Source organism: Somniosus microcephalus, chromosome 5 (genome assembly GCF_052327205.1).
Source record: "Somniosus microcephalus isolate GS21.2 chromosome 5, FLI_Smic_1.0, whole genome shotgun sequence".
NCBI classification, from domain to species: Eukaryota; Metazoa; Chordata; class Chondrichthyes; order Squaliformes; family Somniosidae; genus Somniosus; species Somniosus microcephalus.
Window position 1 is genome coordinate 65,596,216 of NC_140991.1, and position 13,709 is coordinate 65,609,924.

A 13,709-nucleotide genomic window follows, 5' to 3' on the forward strand; every position below is an offset into this window, starting at 1 on the left:
AAAATAGGGCCTCAAAAGGTAGTAATCTTAGGATTGCTACCAGTGCCACGTGCTAGTCAGAGTAGAAATAGAAGGATATTTCAGATGAGTACGTGGCTAGAGGAATGGTGCAAGGGGTAGGGATTCAAGTTCCTGGGACATTGGAACCGGTTCTGGGGGAGGTGGGACCAGTTCAAACCGGACGGTTTGCACCTGGGCAGGGCTGGAACCGATGTCCTAGGGGTAGTGTTTGCTAGTGCTCTGGGGGAGGGTTTAAACTAAAATGGCAGGGGGTTGGGAACCTGAGCAGGGAGACAGAGGAAAGGGAAACAAGGATAAAAGCAAAAGATAGGAAGGAGAAAAACAAAAGTGGCAGTCAGAGAAATCAATGGTTTAAATCAAACGTGGCCACAGTAAATAATTCTAATAGGTCTAAGAGCGTTAAAAAAACAAGCCTGAAGGCTTTGTGTCTTAATGCGAGGAGCATTCGTAATAAGGTGGATGAATTGGCTGTGCAAATAGAGGTAAACGAATATGATTTGGTTGGGATTACAGAAACGTGGCTCAAGGATGGCCAAGGCTGGGGACTCAACATCCAGGGGTATTCGATATTCAGGAAAGATAGGCAAAAAGGAAAGGGAGGTGGGGTAGCATTACTGGTTAAAGAAGGGATTAACACAATGTAATGAAGGATATTAGCTCTGATGATGTGGAATCTGTATGGGTAGAATTAAGAAATACTAAAGGAGAAGAAAACGTTAGTGGGAGTGGTATATAGACCTCCAAACAGTAAGGCGGAGGTTGGGGATGGCATTAAAAGGGAAATTAAAGAAGCGTGCAATAAGGGCACAGCAGTCATCATGGGTGACTTTAATCTACATATAGATTGGGCTAACCAAATTAGTAACAATACTGTGGAGGAGGAATTCCTGGAGTGTTTACGGGATGGTTTCCTGGACCAATAGGTCGAGGAACCAACCAGAGATCAGGCCATCTTAGACTGGGTATTATGTAACGAGAAAGGATTAATTAGCAATCTTGTTGTACGAGGTCCCTTGGGTCGGAGCGATCATAATATGATCGAATTCTTCATTAAGATGGAGAATGAAGTAGTTCACTCAGAGACTAGGGTCCTCAATTTAAATAAAGGAAACTACTGTGGCGGTATCACCGGGTGTCCCTTACATATATAATGTACATAATTCACTTTAACCTAATGTATGTATATAACTTACCTGTTTGGGCCGTTGCCCCTTGAAGAACGTGACGTGACGTGCTGACGTCACGTCGCGCATCACGTGATGCACCCGCGGCGGCCGCCGGCCCAGCTCGACCTCCCGTAACGGCCGCCGGCACAGTGGGCCTACCGCGCCCACGACTTCGTCCGCATCGGCCAGCTGCAGTGCCGGGTGTCTCTCGTTCCCGCGACTTCAGCCGCAACGGCCAGCCACAGCAACGCACCAACGCAACGGCGCAGGTCGTGTGACCACCCAAGCGCGGGCAAACGCGCTAACGTCACAACGTGGTCACGTGACCACCCAAGCACGGGGAAGCGCGACCGAGCGTGATGACGTCATCACGCTCTCCACAGGACTGCGGACTCAGTCCTCGTGGCGTCACCGCTGGGGAAAGACCTACTGCACGGTGCTCCTGCATCCAACCGCCTTACCTGCTGTATTTCGTCTGTTCTTGTAAATAAACAACTTCTAAATTGTTCTCCTGAAGTCGAACTCGATTATTTCGTAGTCATTCGTCCAATACCTACCTAGGTGAACACGAACTGCTACACTACGATGGTCTGAGGAGCGAGTTGGGTAGGATTGATTGGGGAATGTCACTCAAAGGGTTGACGGTGGATAGGCAATGGCAAACATTCAAAGACCGAATAGATGAGCTACAGAATTTGTTCATCCCAGTTTGGCATAACAATAAAACAAAAAAGGTGACTCAACCGTGGCTAACAAGGGAAATTAGGGATAGCGTAAGACCCAAGGAGAAGACATATAAATTGGCTAGAAAAAGCAATAATCCTGAGGATTGGGAGCAGTTTAGGAGTCAACAAAGGAGGACAAAGGGATTAATTAAGAAAGGGAAAATAGAATATGAGAGTAAGCTTGCAGGGAACATAAAAACTGACTGTAAAAGCTTTTATAGATATGTGAAGAGAAAAAGATTAGTGAAGTCAAGCGTAGGTCCCTTACAGTCAGAATCAGGGGAATTTATAATGGGAAACAAGGAAATGGCAGACCAACTAAATACATACTTTGGTTCTGTCTTCACAAAGGAGGACACAAATAACCTCCCAGAGATGCCGGGGAACATAGGGTCTGATGAAAGGGTGGAACTGAAAGAAATCAGTATTTGTAGGGAAATGGTGTTAGGAAAATTGATGGGACTGAAGGCCGATAAATCCCCAGGGCCTGATAATCTACATCCTAGGGTACTTAAGGAAGTGGCCCTAGAAATAGTAGATGCATTGCTGGTCATCTTCCAGAACTCGATAGACTCTGGAACAGTACCCATGGATTGGAGGGTAGCTAATGTTACCCCACTATTCAAAAAAGGTGGTAGAGAAAAAGCAGGGAATTATAGACCGGTAAGCCTGACATCGGTAGTGGGGAAAATGCTAGAGTCTATTATAAAAGATGTAATAGCAGAGCACTTGGAAAGCAGTGACAGGATCGGACAAAGTCAACATGGATTTACAAAAGGTAAAATCATGCTTGACTAATCTACTGGAATTTTGAGGATGTAACTGGTAAAATAGATAAGGGAGAACCAGTGGATGTGGTGTATTTGGACTTTCAGAAGGCTTTCGATAAGGTCCCACATAAGAGATTAGCGTGCAAAATTAAGGCACATGGGATTGGGGGCATGGTATTGACTTGGATAGAGAACTGGTTGGCGGACAGAAAGCAAAGAGTTGGAATAAACGGGTCGTTATCTGACGGGCAGGCAGTGACTAGTGGGGTACCGCAAGGATCGGTCCTAGGACCCCAGCTGTTCACAATATATATTAATGATCTGGACGAGGGAATTGGATGTAATATCTCCAAATTTGCAGACGACACAAACCTGGGTGGGAAGGTATGCTGTGAGGAGGATGTCGTGAAACTCCAGTACAATTTGGACAGGTTGGGTGATTGGGCAGAAACATGGCAAATGCACTATAATGTGGATAAATGTGAGGTTATCCACTTTGGTGGCAAAAACAGGAAGACAGATTATTATTTGAATGGCAATAGATTGGGAGAAGGGGAAGTGCAAAGAGACCTGGGTGTTCTTGTGCACCAGTCGCTGAAGGTAAGCATGCAGGTGCAGCAGGCGGTTAAGGCGGCAAATGGTATGTTGGCCTTCGTAGCAAGAGGGTTAGAGTACAGGAACAAGGATGTCTTGCTGCAGTTGTACAGGGCCTTGGTGAGACCGCACCTTGAGTATTGTGTGCAGTTTTGGTCACCTTATCTGAGGAAGGATGTTTTTGCCATGGAAGGAGTGCAGAGAAGATTCACCAGGCTGATACCTGGGATGGCAGGGATGACGTATGAGGAGAGATTGTGTCGATTGGGCTTATACTCACTGGAGTTTAGAAGATTGAGAGGGGATCGCATCGAAACCTATAAAATTCTGTCAGGCCTGGACAGACTAGATGCAGGAAGGATGTTTCTGATGGCCGGGGAGTCCAGAACCAGGGGTCATAGTCTAAGGATAAGGGGTAAGCCATTTAGGACTGAAATGAGGAGGAATTTCTTCACCCAGAGAGTGGTGAACCAGTGGAATTCTCTGCCACAGAGGGCGGTGGAGGCCAGTTCATTAAATATATTCAAGGAGTTGGATATATTTCTTAAGGCTAAAGGGAGCAAGGGATATGGGGAGAAGGCAGGGACAGGGTACTGAATTTGGATGATCAGCCATGATCTCATTGAATGGCGGAGCAGGCTCGAAGGGCCGAATGGCCTACTCCTGCTCCTATCTTCTAATGTTTCTACGTTTCTTCGACAGCCCCTCCCAAACCCACGACCTCTACCACCTAGAAGGACAAGGGCAGCAGGCGCATGGAAATAACATCACCTGCAAGTTTCCCTCCAAGTCACACACCATCCTGACTTGGAAATATATTACCGTTCCTTCATCGTCACGGAGTCAAAATCGTGGAACTCCCTTCTTAATAGCACTACGGGAGCACCTTCACCACACGGACTACAGCAGCTCACCAGCACCTTCTCAAGGACAATTAGGGATGGGCAATAAATGCTGGCCTTGCCAGCAACACCCAGATCCCAGGAATGAATTTAAAAAAAGTTAACAATCTGACGGTAAGTGAGCATCTTGCAAATAGTGACCATAATATGATTGATTTTGATATTAGGTTTGAGAAGGAGAAAGGAGAGTCACAAACCAAGGTTTTAAATTTACTAAGACAAGCTTCAAAGGGATAAGAAATGAATTGACCATTGTGAACTGGGCTGATCTGTTAATGGGTAAACCTACAATTAGTGGGAAGTATTCAAGTAAGTATTTAGTATGATACAAAACCAGTATATACCCCTAAAAAGCAATGACTCTACTTATGTAGTTAAGCATGGTCAAGAAATCCAGTAAGAGACAGCATCAAGCTGAATTTTTTTTTACAGAAACACAAGGAAAAGTGGAAATCCAGTGGACTGGGAGAGCTATAAAAAACTTGCAAGTGATATCAAAACTTTTGCTGTTAGTTTTGATAAGTATATTAAGTGAAAGGGAGTGGTAAAGAGGAATGTTGACCCATTAAAGATAGATGCAGGCGAGACTATAATGGATAATAAGGAAATGGCAGACTTGTTAAATGAATACTTTGTAGCCTTTTTCCATAGTGAAGGGACGGATAAAATACTAGTGGCATAAATGAACCTAAAAATACGTCAAGGGAAGGAACTTAGTGGATTTAATACAAGTTTTTAAAAATGGTAATGGAGAAATTAATGGGACGCAAGATAGACAAATCTCCAGGACCTGGTGGTTTCTACACCAGGGTTTAAAAGAAATGTGAGAAAATTGCAGATGCATTAGTCATAATTTTCCAAAGCTCTCTAGACCCAGGAATTGTGCCTTTGGATTGGAAAATTTTACTCCACTATTTAAGAAGGGAGGGAGGGCGAAACCAGGTAACTACAGACCTGTCAGTTTAACAATAATTGTGGGTGAAGTACTGGAATAGATCAGAGAGAGAGTGACAATACTTGGACAAGTATCAGCTGATCAAAGAGAGTTGGCATAGATTAGTCATGTCTGACTAATTTAGTTGCATCTTTTTAGGAAGTCCCTAGTCTGGTGAATAGGGAAGTGTCTATGGATGTTGTCTATTTGGACTTCCAGAAAGCACTTGATAAGGTTCCGCATAAGAGGTGATTAGCAAAATTGAAAGAGCATGGAATTGGAGGTAACCTTGGTGACATGGATTGGTAATTAGTTGGGAGGTAGGAAACAGAGAATGGCGATAAAGAGAACATTCTCAGATTGGCGGGATGTGACAGGTGGTGTTCCCCGAGGATCTGTGCTGGAGCCTCAGTATTTTACCATATATAATGACTTGGATGAAGGACTGGAGAGTTTTATATTCACGTTTTCAGATGACACCAAGTTAGGAGGGCAGTTGTGTGGATGAGAGCAGAAAGTTACAAAGGGGCATAGACAGACAAGTGAGTGGGAAAAAAACTTTGGCAGATAAGAGTTCAATGGAGGGGGTGGGGGGATTGTGAGGATATCTTAAATGGTGAGACACCACGAGCTGTGGTGGAGCAAAGGGATTTAGGTTTCTTTGTGCACAAATCACTAAAATGCTAGTGCACTGGTACAAAAAGTAATTAAAAAGGCTAATATAATGTTGGCCATTATCTCAAGGTGATTGGAATTCAAAAGTGAGGAAGTTATGCTTCAGTTGTAGGGTGTCTTGGTCAGACCCTATCTGGAGTACTGCATTCAGTTTGGCACTGAATCTCAGGAAAGATATACTGGCCTTGGAAGGGGGTACAGCGCAGATTCACCAGAATTATACCAGGGCTTAAAGGGTTAAATTATGAGGACAGGTTGCATAAACCTGGTTTGTTTTCCCTGGAGTTTAGTAAATTGAGAATTTTATCTAATGAAGGTGTTTAAAATGATAAAGGGTTTCAATAGGGTGGATGCAGAGAAACTAATGCCTATGGTAGGGGAATCCAGAACAAGAGGGCATAATCTTAAAATTAGAGCTAGGTCATTTAAGGAGTGAAATCAGGAAGCAATTTTTCACACAAAGGCTAATGGAGATCTGGAACTCGGGTCCCTGAAAGGCTGTGGATGCTGGGTCAATTAAATTTACAAGACCGAGATTGATAGATTTTGGTTGGGTAAGGGTATCAAGGGATATGGCATAAAAGGCAAGTAAATGGAGTTGAGGTACAGAGCAGTCATAATCTAATTGAATGGCAGAACAGTTACGAGGGGCTGAATGGCCTACTCCTGTTCCTATGTAACACATGGGTGATAGTGTAATCTGCTTTCAGTTTAGAGAGTAAGAAAGTTAATGTGAGTCACTCTTACCATTTGTACTTTTGACTCATCAGTGTTTTTCCTATGAGTGAAATAAAAAGATTAGAATGCTCAACACCATTTAAGATTTTAATTGGAAGCTTTATATATTTCTAAATAGATTCTGGGGAATTCCACTGCCATTTTAAAAAATGGAACTGAACTACTCCAGCATATTACTTGCTTTTCTATTTATTTACTGATTCCCTTCAGTTGTTTCTTATTGCTTTAGTCAGAGAACTATGTTCACTTAACTAAGCCATCCCATTTTCTCCTGCTAAAGTTAAATAACTTTAGTACAGACTCATAGTTCCTGCATTAACCACACCCAGTGGCTTTATTTCCATTTAATAAAGAAACTGATGCTGTATAGAGGAAAAACTTAGGCAATCCTTAGTTTGATCATTTCGCCACAACAGTAACCAGGAAAAACTATGCTGCCATCAAGCACTGCAATCACAGATAACTCTACCTGGAGGACATAACAATTAAATGGAAAGAAGAATGTGTAATTGAATGAAATGACAACAACTGATGTTGAGTTCATTTTTAAATGTGAAACAGGTTTTGTGACAGAGCAGAATTATCCATTTACTAAAAATATTATCCATCATTTTCACAGATCGACTTTCATACAACAGTTATAGGTCTATATTCCAAGTCTCCAGCACAAGTGACGGAGATTATATTTTTTCACAATTCAACTGAAGGAATAGGTATGAGGATGCATTATATACTTATGCTGGGTGGAGATATAATATACAAATCAGTTACCTCGGACAAAAATCGCAAATCTCAAACCCCTGCAATAAAGTTCAATGGTAAATCAATGCTTATAAATGGACATTAATGCTACTTTAACTGGCTGTTGTAAGTAATTAATTTTCTATAGAACCCCATTCTGGAATTCACAATTTCACTTAAGAACTATACTCAGTTGCTGGGATCAGCCATCAGGACAGCTGTAGCACACTGGGACAATCGGCCATAGCTGTCGAGTAGCTATGCATAGTTGATCATTCCAGAATGTTACAGTTTGCACCACAGCTGATCTGAGCATGCAAGTATAAACCTGTAAGCTGGAATAGCAAGACAAATAGGGAAGTGATGAGTGCATCAGACAGCTGCTTCGAACAGGCAAACTCCAATGCACAAATCAGGTGGTTAAAAACAGCTTGTACTGTACTTTAGTATTACATAGTCGTCCAAGTTTCCAAAATATTAGTCAAGGTACTAAACTGCGTCAGCCGTGGCTCAGTTGGTAGCACACTCGCCTCGGAGTCAGAAGGTTGTGGGTTCAAGTCCCACTCCAGAAACTTGAGCACAAAAATCTAGGCTGACATTCCAGTACAGTACTGAGGGAGTGCTGCACTGTCGGAGGTACTGTCTTTCAGATGAGACGTTAAACCGAGGACCCGTCTGCTCTCCAAGGTGGATGAAAAAGATCCCATGACACTATTTCGAAGAGGAGCAGGGGAGTTATTCCCGGTGCCCTGGCTAATATTTATCCCTCAATCAGCATCACTAAAATAGATGATCTGGCCATTATCACATTGCTATTTGTGGAAGCTTGCTGTGCACAAATTGGGCGCCGCATTTCCCACATTACAACAGTGACTACACTCCAAAAGTACTTCATTGGCCATAAAGCACTTTGGGACATCCTGAGGTTGTGAAAGGCGCTATATAAATGCAAGTCTTTCTTTTTCTTTTTGGACAAGTTTCCAAGTAAGTAGCAGATCATACAGAGTACAGTAAAACTCCACTCTGATCTACAGCTTCTAAAAGTATGCTGATGTGGGTGATGTTTGTAAAGCAAATCGTCCATACAGGTTAATTTCACCCAATAGCAAATATGAAATTCAATCTCCATATTTTAAAAAAATGCTAAGTGAGTCATGCATTTTACAACACAAGATATTTCAGATGTTGGAGTAGCTTTAATTACAGAATACTTTGGTGGAATGATTAAAAAAACTGAAATAATCAGAAATTCTACCATATTTACTTTTATCATCATCATCGTCGTCATCATCTGTTACATCTTCATCATCATCTTCCTCCTGTTCAGATTCTGCACCGCTATCGTTGCCTTCAACTTTTCCATTCATTTTGTTACAATTCTTGGGTGAGCCGAAAACATTGCCAAGATCTGGATATTAAAAAAAAAACAGAAAATTTGTTTGAAGTATCAGTTAAATATATCAAGTATGGAATGAGAAAAGATCATTCAGCCCATAAAGAACATTCTTTCTTTGGATTGTATACAATTTGCATATCTGAAAGATTTTTTAAAAATCAAGCAAAGTGCAAATGTTGGAAATCTAACATTTATCTACAGTAAATGCTATCTGCCATTCCTCTGGTTATCCACTTAATTAGTCCAAGCTTTCTGGAATGCTATTAATCTTCACTGGCTCAGTGATAGCACTCTCGCCTCGGAGTTACAAGGTTGTGGATTCAAGCCCCACTCCAGGACTTGAGCACATATTCAAATCCGACACTTCAGTGCAGTACTGAGGGAGTGCTGCACTGTTGGATGAGATGGACATAAAAGATCCCATAGCACTACTTGAAGGAGAGTTCGCCTGGTGTCCTGGCTAACATTTATCCCTCAACCAACACCATCAAAAAAGATTATCTAGTCATTTAACTCATTGCTGTTCATGTGCAAATTTGCTGCTATATTTCCCAACATTATAACAGTGACTACACTTCAAAATTACTTGATTAGCTGTGAAACGTTCTGGGATGCTCCAAGGTGGTGAAGGGTGCTGTATAATGCAACTACTTCTTGTTCTATTGGTCAGCTAGCCACATAATTTATTTGCAAATTTTAGTACATTAGAAGTGCTTCCTTCACACTGTTTAACAGCAATGTGAACAACAAGAGCCACTGACAGCACCGGACATTGGTGAACAGAAAAATACTCCCCCACCCCAAGGAAAATAAATCAGCTGAGAGGGCTGTGGTTTTACATGCATATTTAAAGATCCAAAATATGCAAAATTGTTCCTCAAGAATCCATTCTTAAATTATTCACAAACCAAGTGATTGAATAGTTAGTTTTACTGGTACATTCTTACTCTCCTTTGGGAGATATTAACCATAAAGATTAATGGAAGCCCATCAAGACCACATTTAAAATCAATGAAAGCATCAATATGTTAAGATAGCATATTTTATCAAACACTTTATTCGTTAGGCAGTTAATATTGGTGTCATTATAAAACAATTATTGGTTTAAGACAGCTATTCCCTTACAGCGCTGAAACACTAAAATTATACTGCTAGCTCTGCACGGCTGTCTGACCAGAGAAAACTGAGGAGTGTGTGTATTCATACTTCCTTATAACAAAAAATGCACTCAACAGCACCATTGTGCATTTTTATAGCACCTTGAACCTAGAAAACATCCCAAGGTGATTCACAGAAATGTAATCAGACAAAAATCAGCACTGAGCCAAAGAAGGTGATATCAAGTGGGGTGATTAAAAGCTTGGTCAAAGAGGTGAGTTTTAAAGAGTTTTAAAAAGGAGAGGGAGTTGGAGAAATGAAGAGAGGGAATTCCAGCGCCTCTGACCCAGATGGCGGAAGGCAGGGCTAACAATGGTGGGGCAAAGGGAGTGGGGGGATACACAAGAGGCCAGAGTTTGAGGAATGCAGAGTTCTCGGAGAACTGTCGGACTGGAAAAGGTTACAGAGATAGAGAAGGGTGAGGCCATGTAGGAATTTGAACAGAAGGATGTAAATTTTAAATTGAGCTGTTGGGGGACTGGTCATCAATGAAGGTCAGTGAGCACAGGGATGATGGGTGAGCAAGATTGTTGTGGGATAGGATACGGGCAGCAGAGTTTTGAATAAGCTGAAATTTATAGAAGGCTGGCCAGGAGAGCACTGGAGTAGTCGAGTCTGGGGATGACAAAGGCACGGTGAGGATTTCAGCAGCAGATGGATTGAGGCAGGGGTGGATGGGCGAGGTTACTGAGGTGGTCTTTGTGATGGAGAGGATATGGGGTCGGAAGCTCAACTAGGGGTCAATTAGTATGTCAATGTTGCAAAAAGTCTGGTTGAACTGGAGACAGTGACGGGGGAGTTGTATGGAATGGGTGGCAAGGATACAGTGCTTGTAGCAGGGACTGGAAGTCTTAACATTTTAACTGGAAGAAATTGTGGCTCATCTAGAACTGCATGTCGGACAAGCAGGCTGACAACACAGGAGGTAGTGGAGGGGGTCGAAAGAAGTTTTGGAGAGGTCGGGCTGGTTGTCATCAACATACAAGTGGAAACTGACCCCATGTCTTCGGATGATATCGCCAAGGGAAGCATGTAGATGAGGAAGAGGAGTGTTCAAGGAGAGATCCTTGGGGGACTCCAGAGATAACAGTGTGGGAAAGAGAAGAGATGATTGCTGGAGATGCTCCAATTTAAACACTCGCACATGCTTACAGTTTAATACTACAATCAGTTGTGTGTGAACTGGGCTGGATACACAATTTGGTGGAGCAAAATCCTGAACCTCCAAGACTACTTTTTGTAATATTTTATAAAGTCCACATTTCCTTGCAGGTCATTCAGGCAACAGGTCATCTTTGATAAGTAAATAAAGCAAAAACAAAATCAATAGTTCTCAACACTTTTTACAATTGTTTGAGTCGATCTGACTCTTATTGGCTCACTCATCCCTTCTCTTCCCCCTTTTTGATTCATGCTCTTCCCCTCCCCCTTTTCTGGCTCGGTGTCTCAGTTTTCTGTTCACATTCTCCTTTTCTGCTTCACATTTTTTGTTTCTTTCACTCTACCCCTGTGGGTCTCTCATTCCTGGTTTTCTGGGTGCTTTCTGGTTCTCCTTCTGTCTCCTCCCAAGTCTGGTTCACTTTCTTCCTTTACAGATTCACATTCTCCTTTTCTGGATGTTTCACTCTCTTTCCCCAACCCTTCCCTCCCCCCACCACCCATCTCCCTTTGGCCATTGTCACAGAACAATTATTGATGGGGAACACCATTAAGTCCATCTTTTTTCAGTTGTTACAGCATCCAATTGTGTTTTTAATGATTGCATGATTTTCACCTTTAATGCTCTTTATGGGATTCAATTTTATACACTGATCACTTGTGTATGTGAAGAACTACTTTCTGATATCAGTTCTAAATTTACCTTTTACTTGTTTAAACCCATGTTCCTTTGACCTACTTTTGCAATTTAATTCAAAGTAATATTTCAGATTTACCTTTTCCATTCCCTGAAATATCTTATACCCCTCTATAAGATCACCTCTTAGTTACCTTTTTTAAAAAAAATTCATTCACGGGATGTGGGTGTTGCTGGCAACGCTGGCATTTATTGCCCATCCCTAACTGCCCTTGAAAAGGTGGTGGTGAGCCACCTTCTTGAACCACTGCAGTCTGCGTAAGGCAAGGGAATACACAATAAATGGTCGGATACCAAGAAGTGTAGAGGAACAGACAGACCTTGGAGTGCATGTCCACAGATCCCTGAATGTAGCAGGACAGGTAGATAAGGTAGTTAAGAAGGCATATGGGATATGTTCCTTTATTAGCCAAGGCATAGAATATAAGAGCAAGGAGGTTATGCTTGAACTGTATAAAACACTAGTTAGGCCACAGCTAGAGTACTGCATACAGTTCTGGTCACCACATTACAGGAAAGAGGTGCTTGCACTAGAGAGGGTATAGAGGAGATTTACGAGGATGTTGCCAAGACTGGAGAATTTTAGCTGTGAGGAAAGTTTGGATAGGCTGGGGTTGTTTTCTTTGGAACAGAGAAGGCTGAGGGGAGACTTAATTGAGGTGTATAAAATTATGAGGGGCCTAGATAGAGTCGATAGGAAGTGTTATGTATTTTGTGTCCTGCTCCCACCTGTGGTGGCGCTGTCACAGGAGATAAATGGTTGGGTGTTCTCTCGGTTAAGTTTAGTTCTCTTTGTTCGGAACTTGCCAGAACTTCCTTTCCTTCCAATAAAGCACTTCATGTTTGAATCTCTGAGTTCTGAGTCCTAAATTGTGTCTAGGTAGAAAGGTAGCGACACAACAAGTGGCAACGAGGAGCGGATGAATCTGTGTACGTTACAGTGAGTAAACAGAAATTTTAATTTGAAATGTGAAATGGCTACTATATTAGGAAACATCGGTGACTTTGATGAAAATGTGGAGCAATGGAGCGCATATACGGAACGTTTTAACTATTTTGTATTGGCGAATGCGGTGGCAAATGAAAAGGTCGTGCCTACCTTTTTGAGTGTAATCGGGCCGAAGACATTCAATTTACTTCGCAGCCTCGTGCAGCCAGAAACTAAAACATATAAGCAACTAGTGGAAATTCTTGGAGCACATTTTTCACCAAAACCTCTGTGAAATCTAAATCTCTCAGCAATAACCAAACGGAATCAAGAGGAGGGGGAATCAGTGACGATGTTTATTGCTGCTTTAAAAAGGTTATCAGAACACTGCAAGTTCAAGGAGGTGCTGAAGGACACCATTAGAGACAGACTCGTGTGTGGTCTGCAAAATGCAGCCACACAGAAGTGCCTTCTTACGGAGGACAACCTTACTCTTGAAAAGGCCATTGAAGTTAGTGTCTCCATGGAGATGGCGGAAAAGGAGGCTCACCAGTTGAGTTCAACAGGGAGAGTTCACAAGGTGTCATCGGAGCCTAAAGATGCGCGGAACGGCACATGTTACCGTTGTGGGAAAACGGGCCATCACGCTAATGACTGCTGGTGTACGGAGCTGGAATGCCGAAATTGTGGCAAAAAGGGTCACATTGAACGCGCCTGTAGAGGTAAAAAAAGACAGAGCTGGGAAGCAAAATGTCTGTATTTGGACAAGGAGTGTTCATTCAGTGCAGTATGATGGAACAAGCAAAACAGAGGGGAGCGACACCTCTGAGGAGGAAGAGGTGCACATACTGACGGTTGCAGGTGATTCAAATGGCTACTGGGTGTCACCACTGGTGGGGGGACAATCAGTGCGGATGGAGGTGGACACAGGCGCGGCTGTGTCCCTTGTTTCAGACACTGTCTGCAACAAAATGCTAAAGCATCTTACCCTTCAGCCAACAAACATTGTGCTAAAGGCGTATACCGGTGAACCTGTGGCCATGAGAGGCGTCATTGAGGTGACAGTTAAATTGAATGGACAGACTGCAAAACTGCCACTATATGTG

At 42.5% G+C, this 13,709-nt stretch overlaps 1 protein-coding gene across 6 annotated transcripts in view; it reads right to left on the reverse strand.

Annotated features, from left to right (window-relative positions):
- acbd5a (acyl-CoA binding domain containing 5a) overlaps positions 1 to 13,709 on the reverse strand; it is a 97,652-nt gene that overhangs the window by 34,143 nt on the left and 49,800 nt on the right. For all 6 annotated transcript variants that reach the window (XM_085987714.1, XM_085987709.1, XM_085987710.1 and 3 more), the window contains one exon: positions 8,531 to 8,674. In XM_085987714.1, the coding sequence (XP_085843840.1) occupies positions 8,531 to 8,674 (144 nt within the window). The remainder of the gene's footprint in view (positions 1 to 8,530; positions 8,675 to 13,709) is intronic.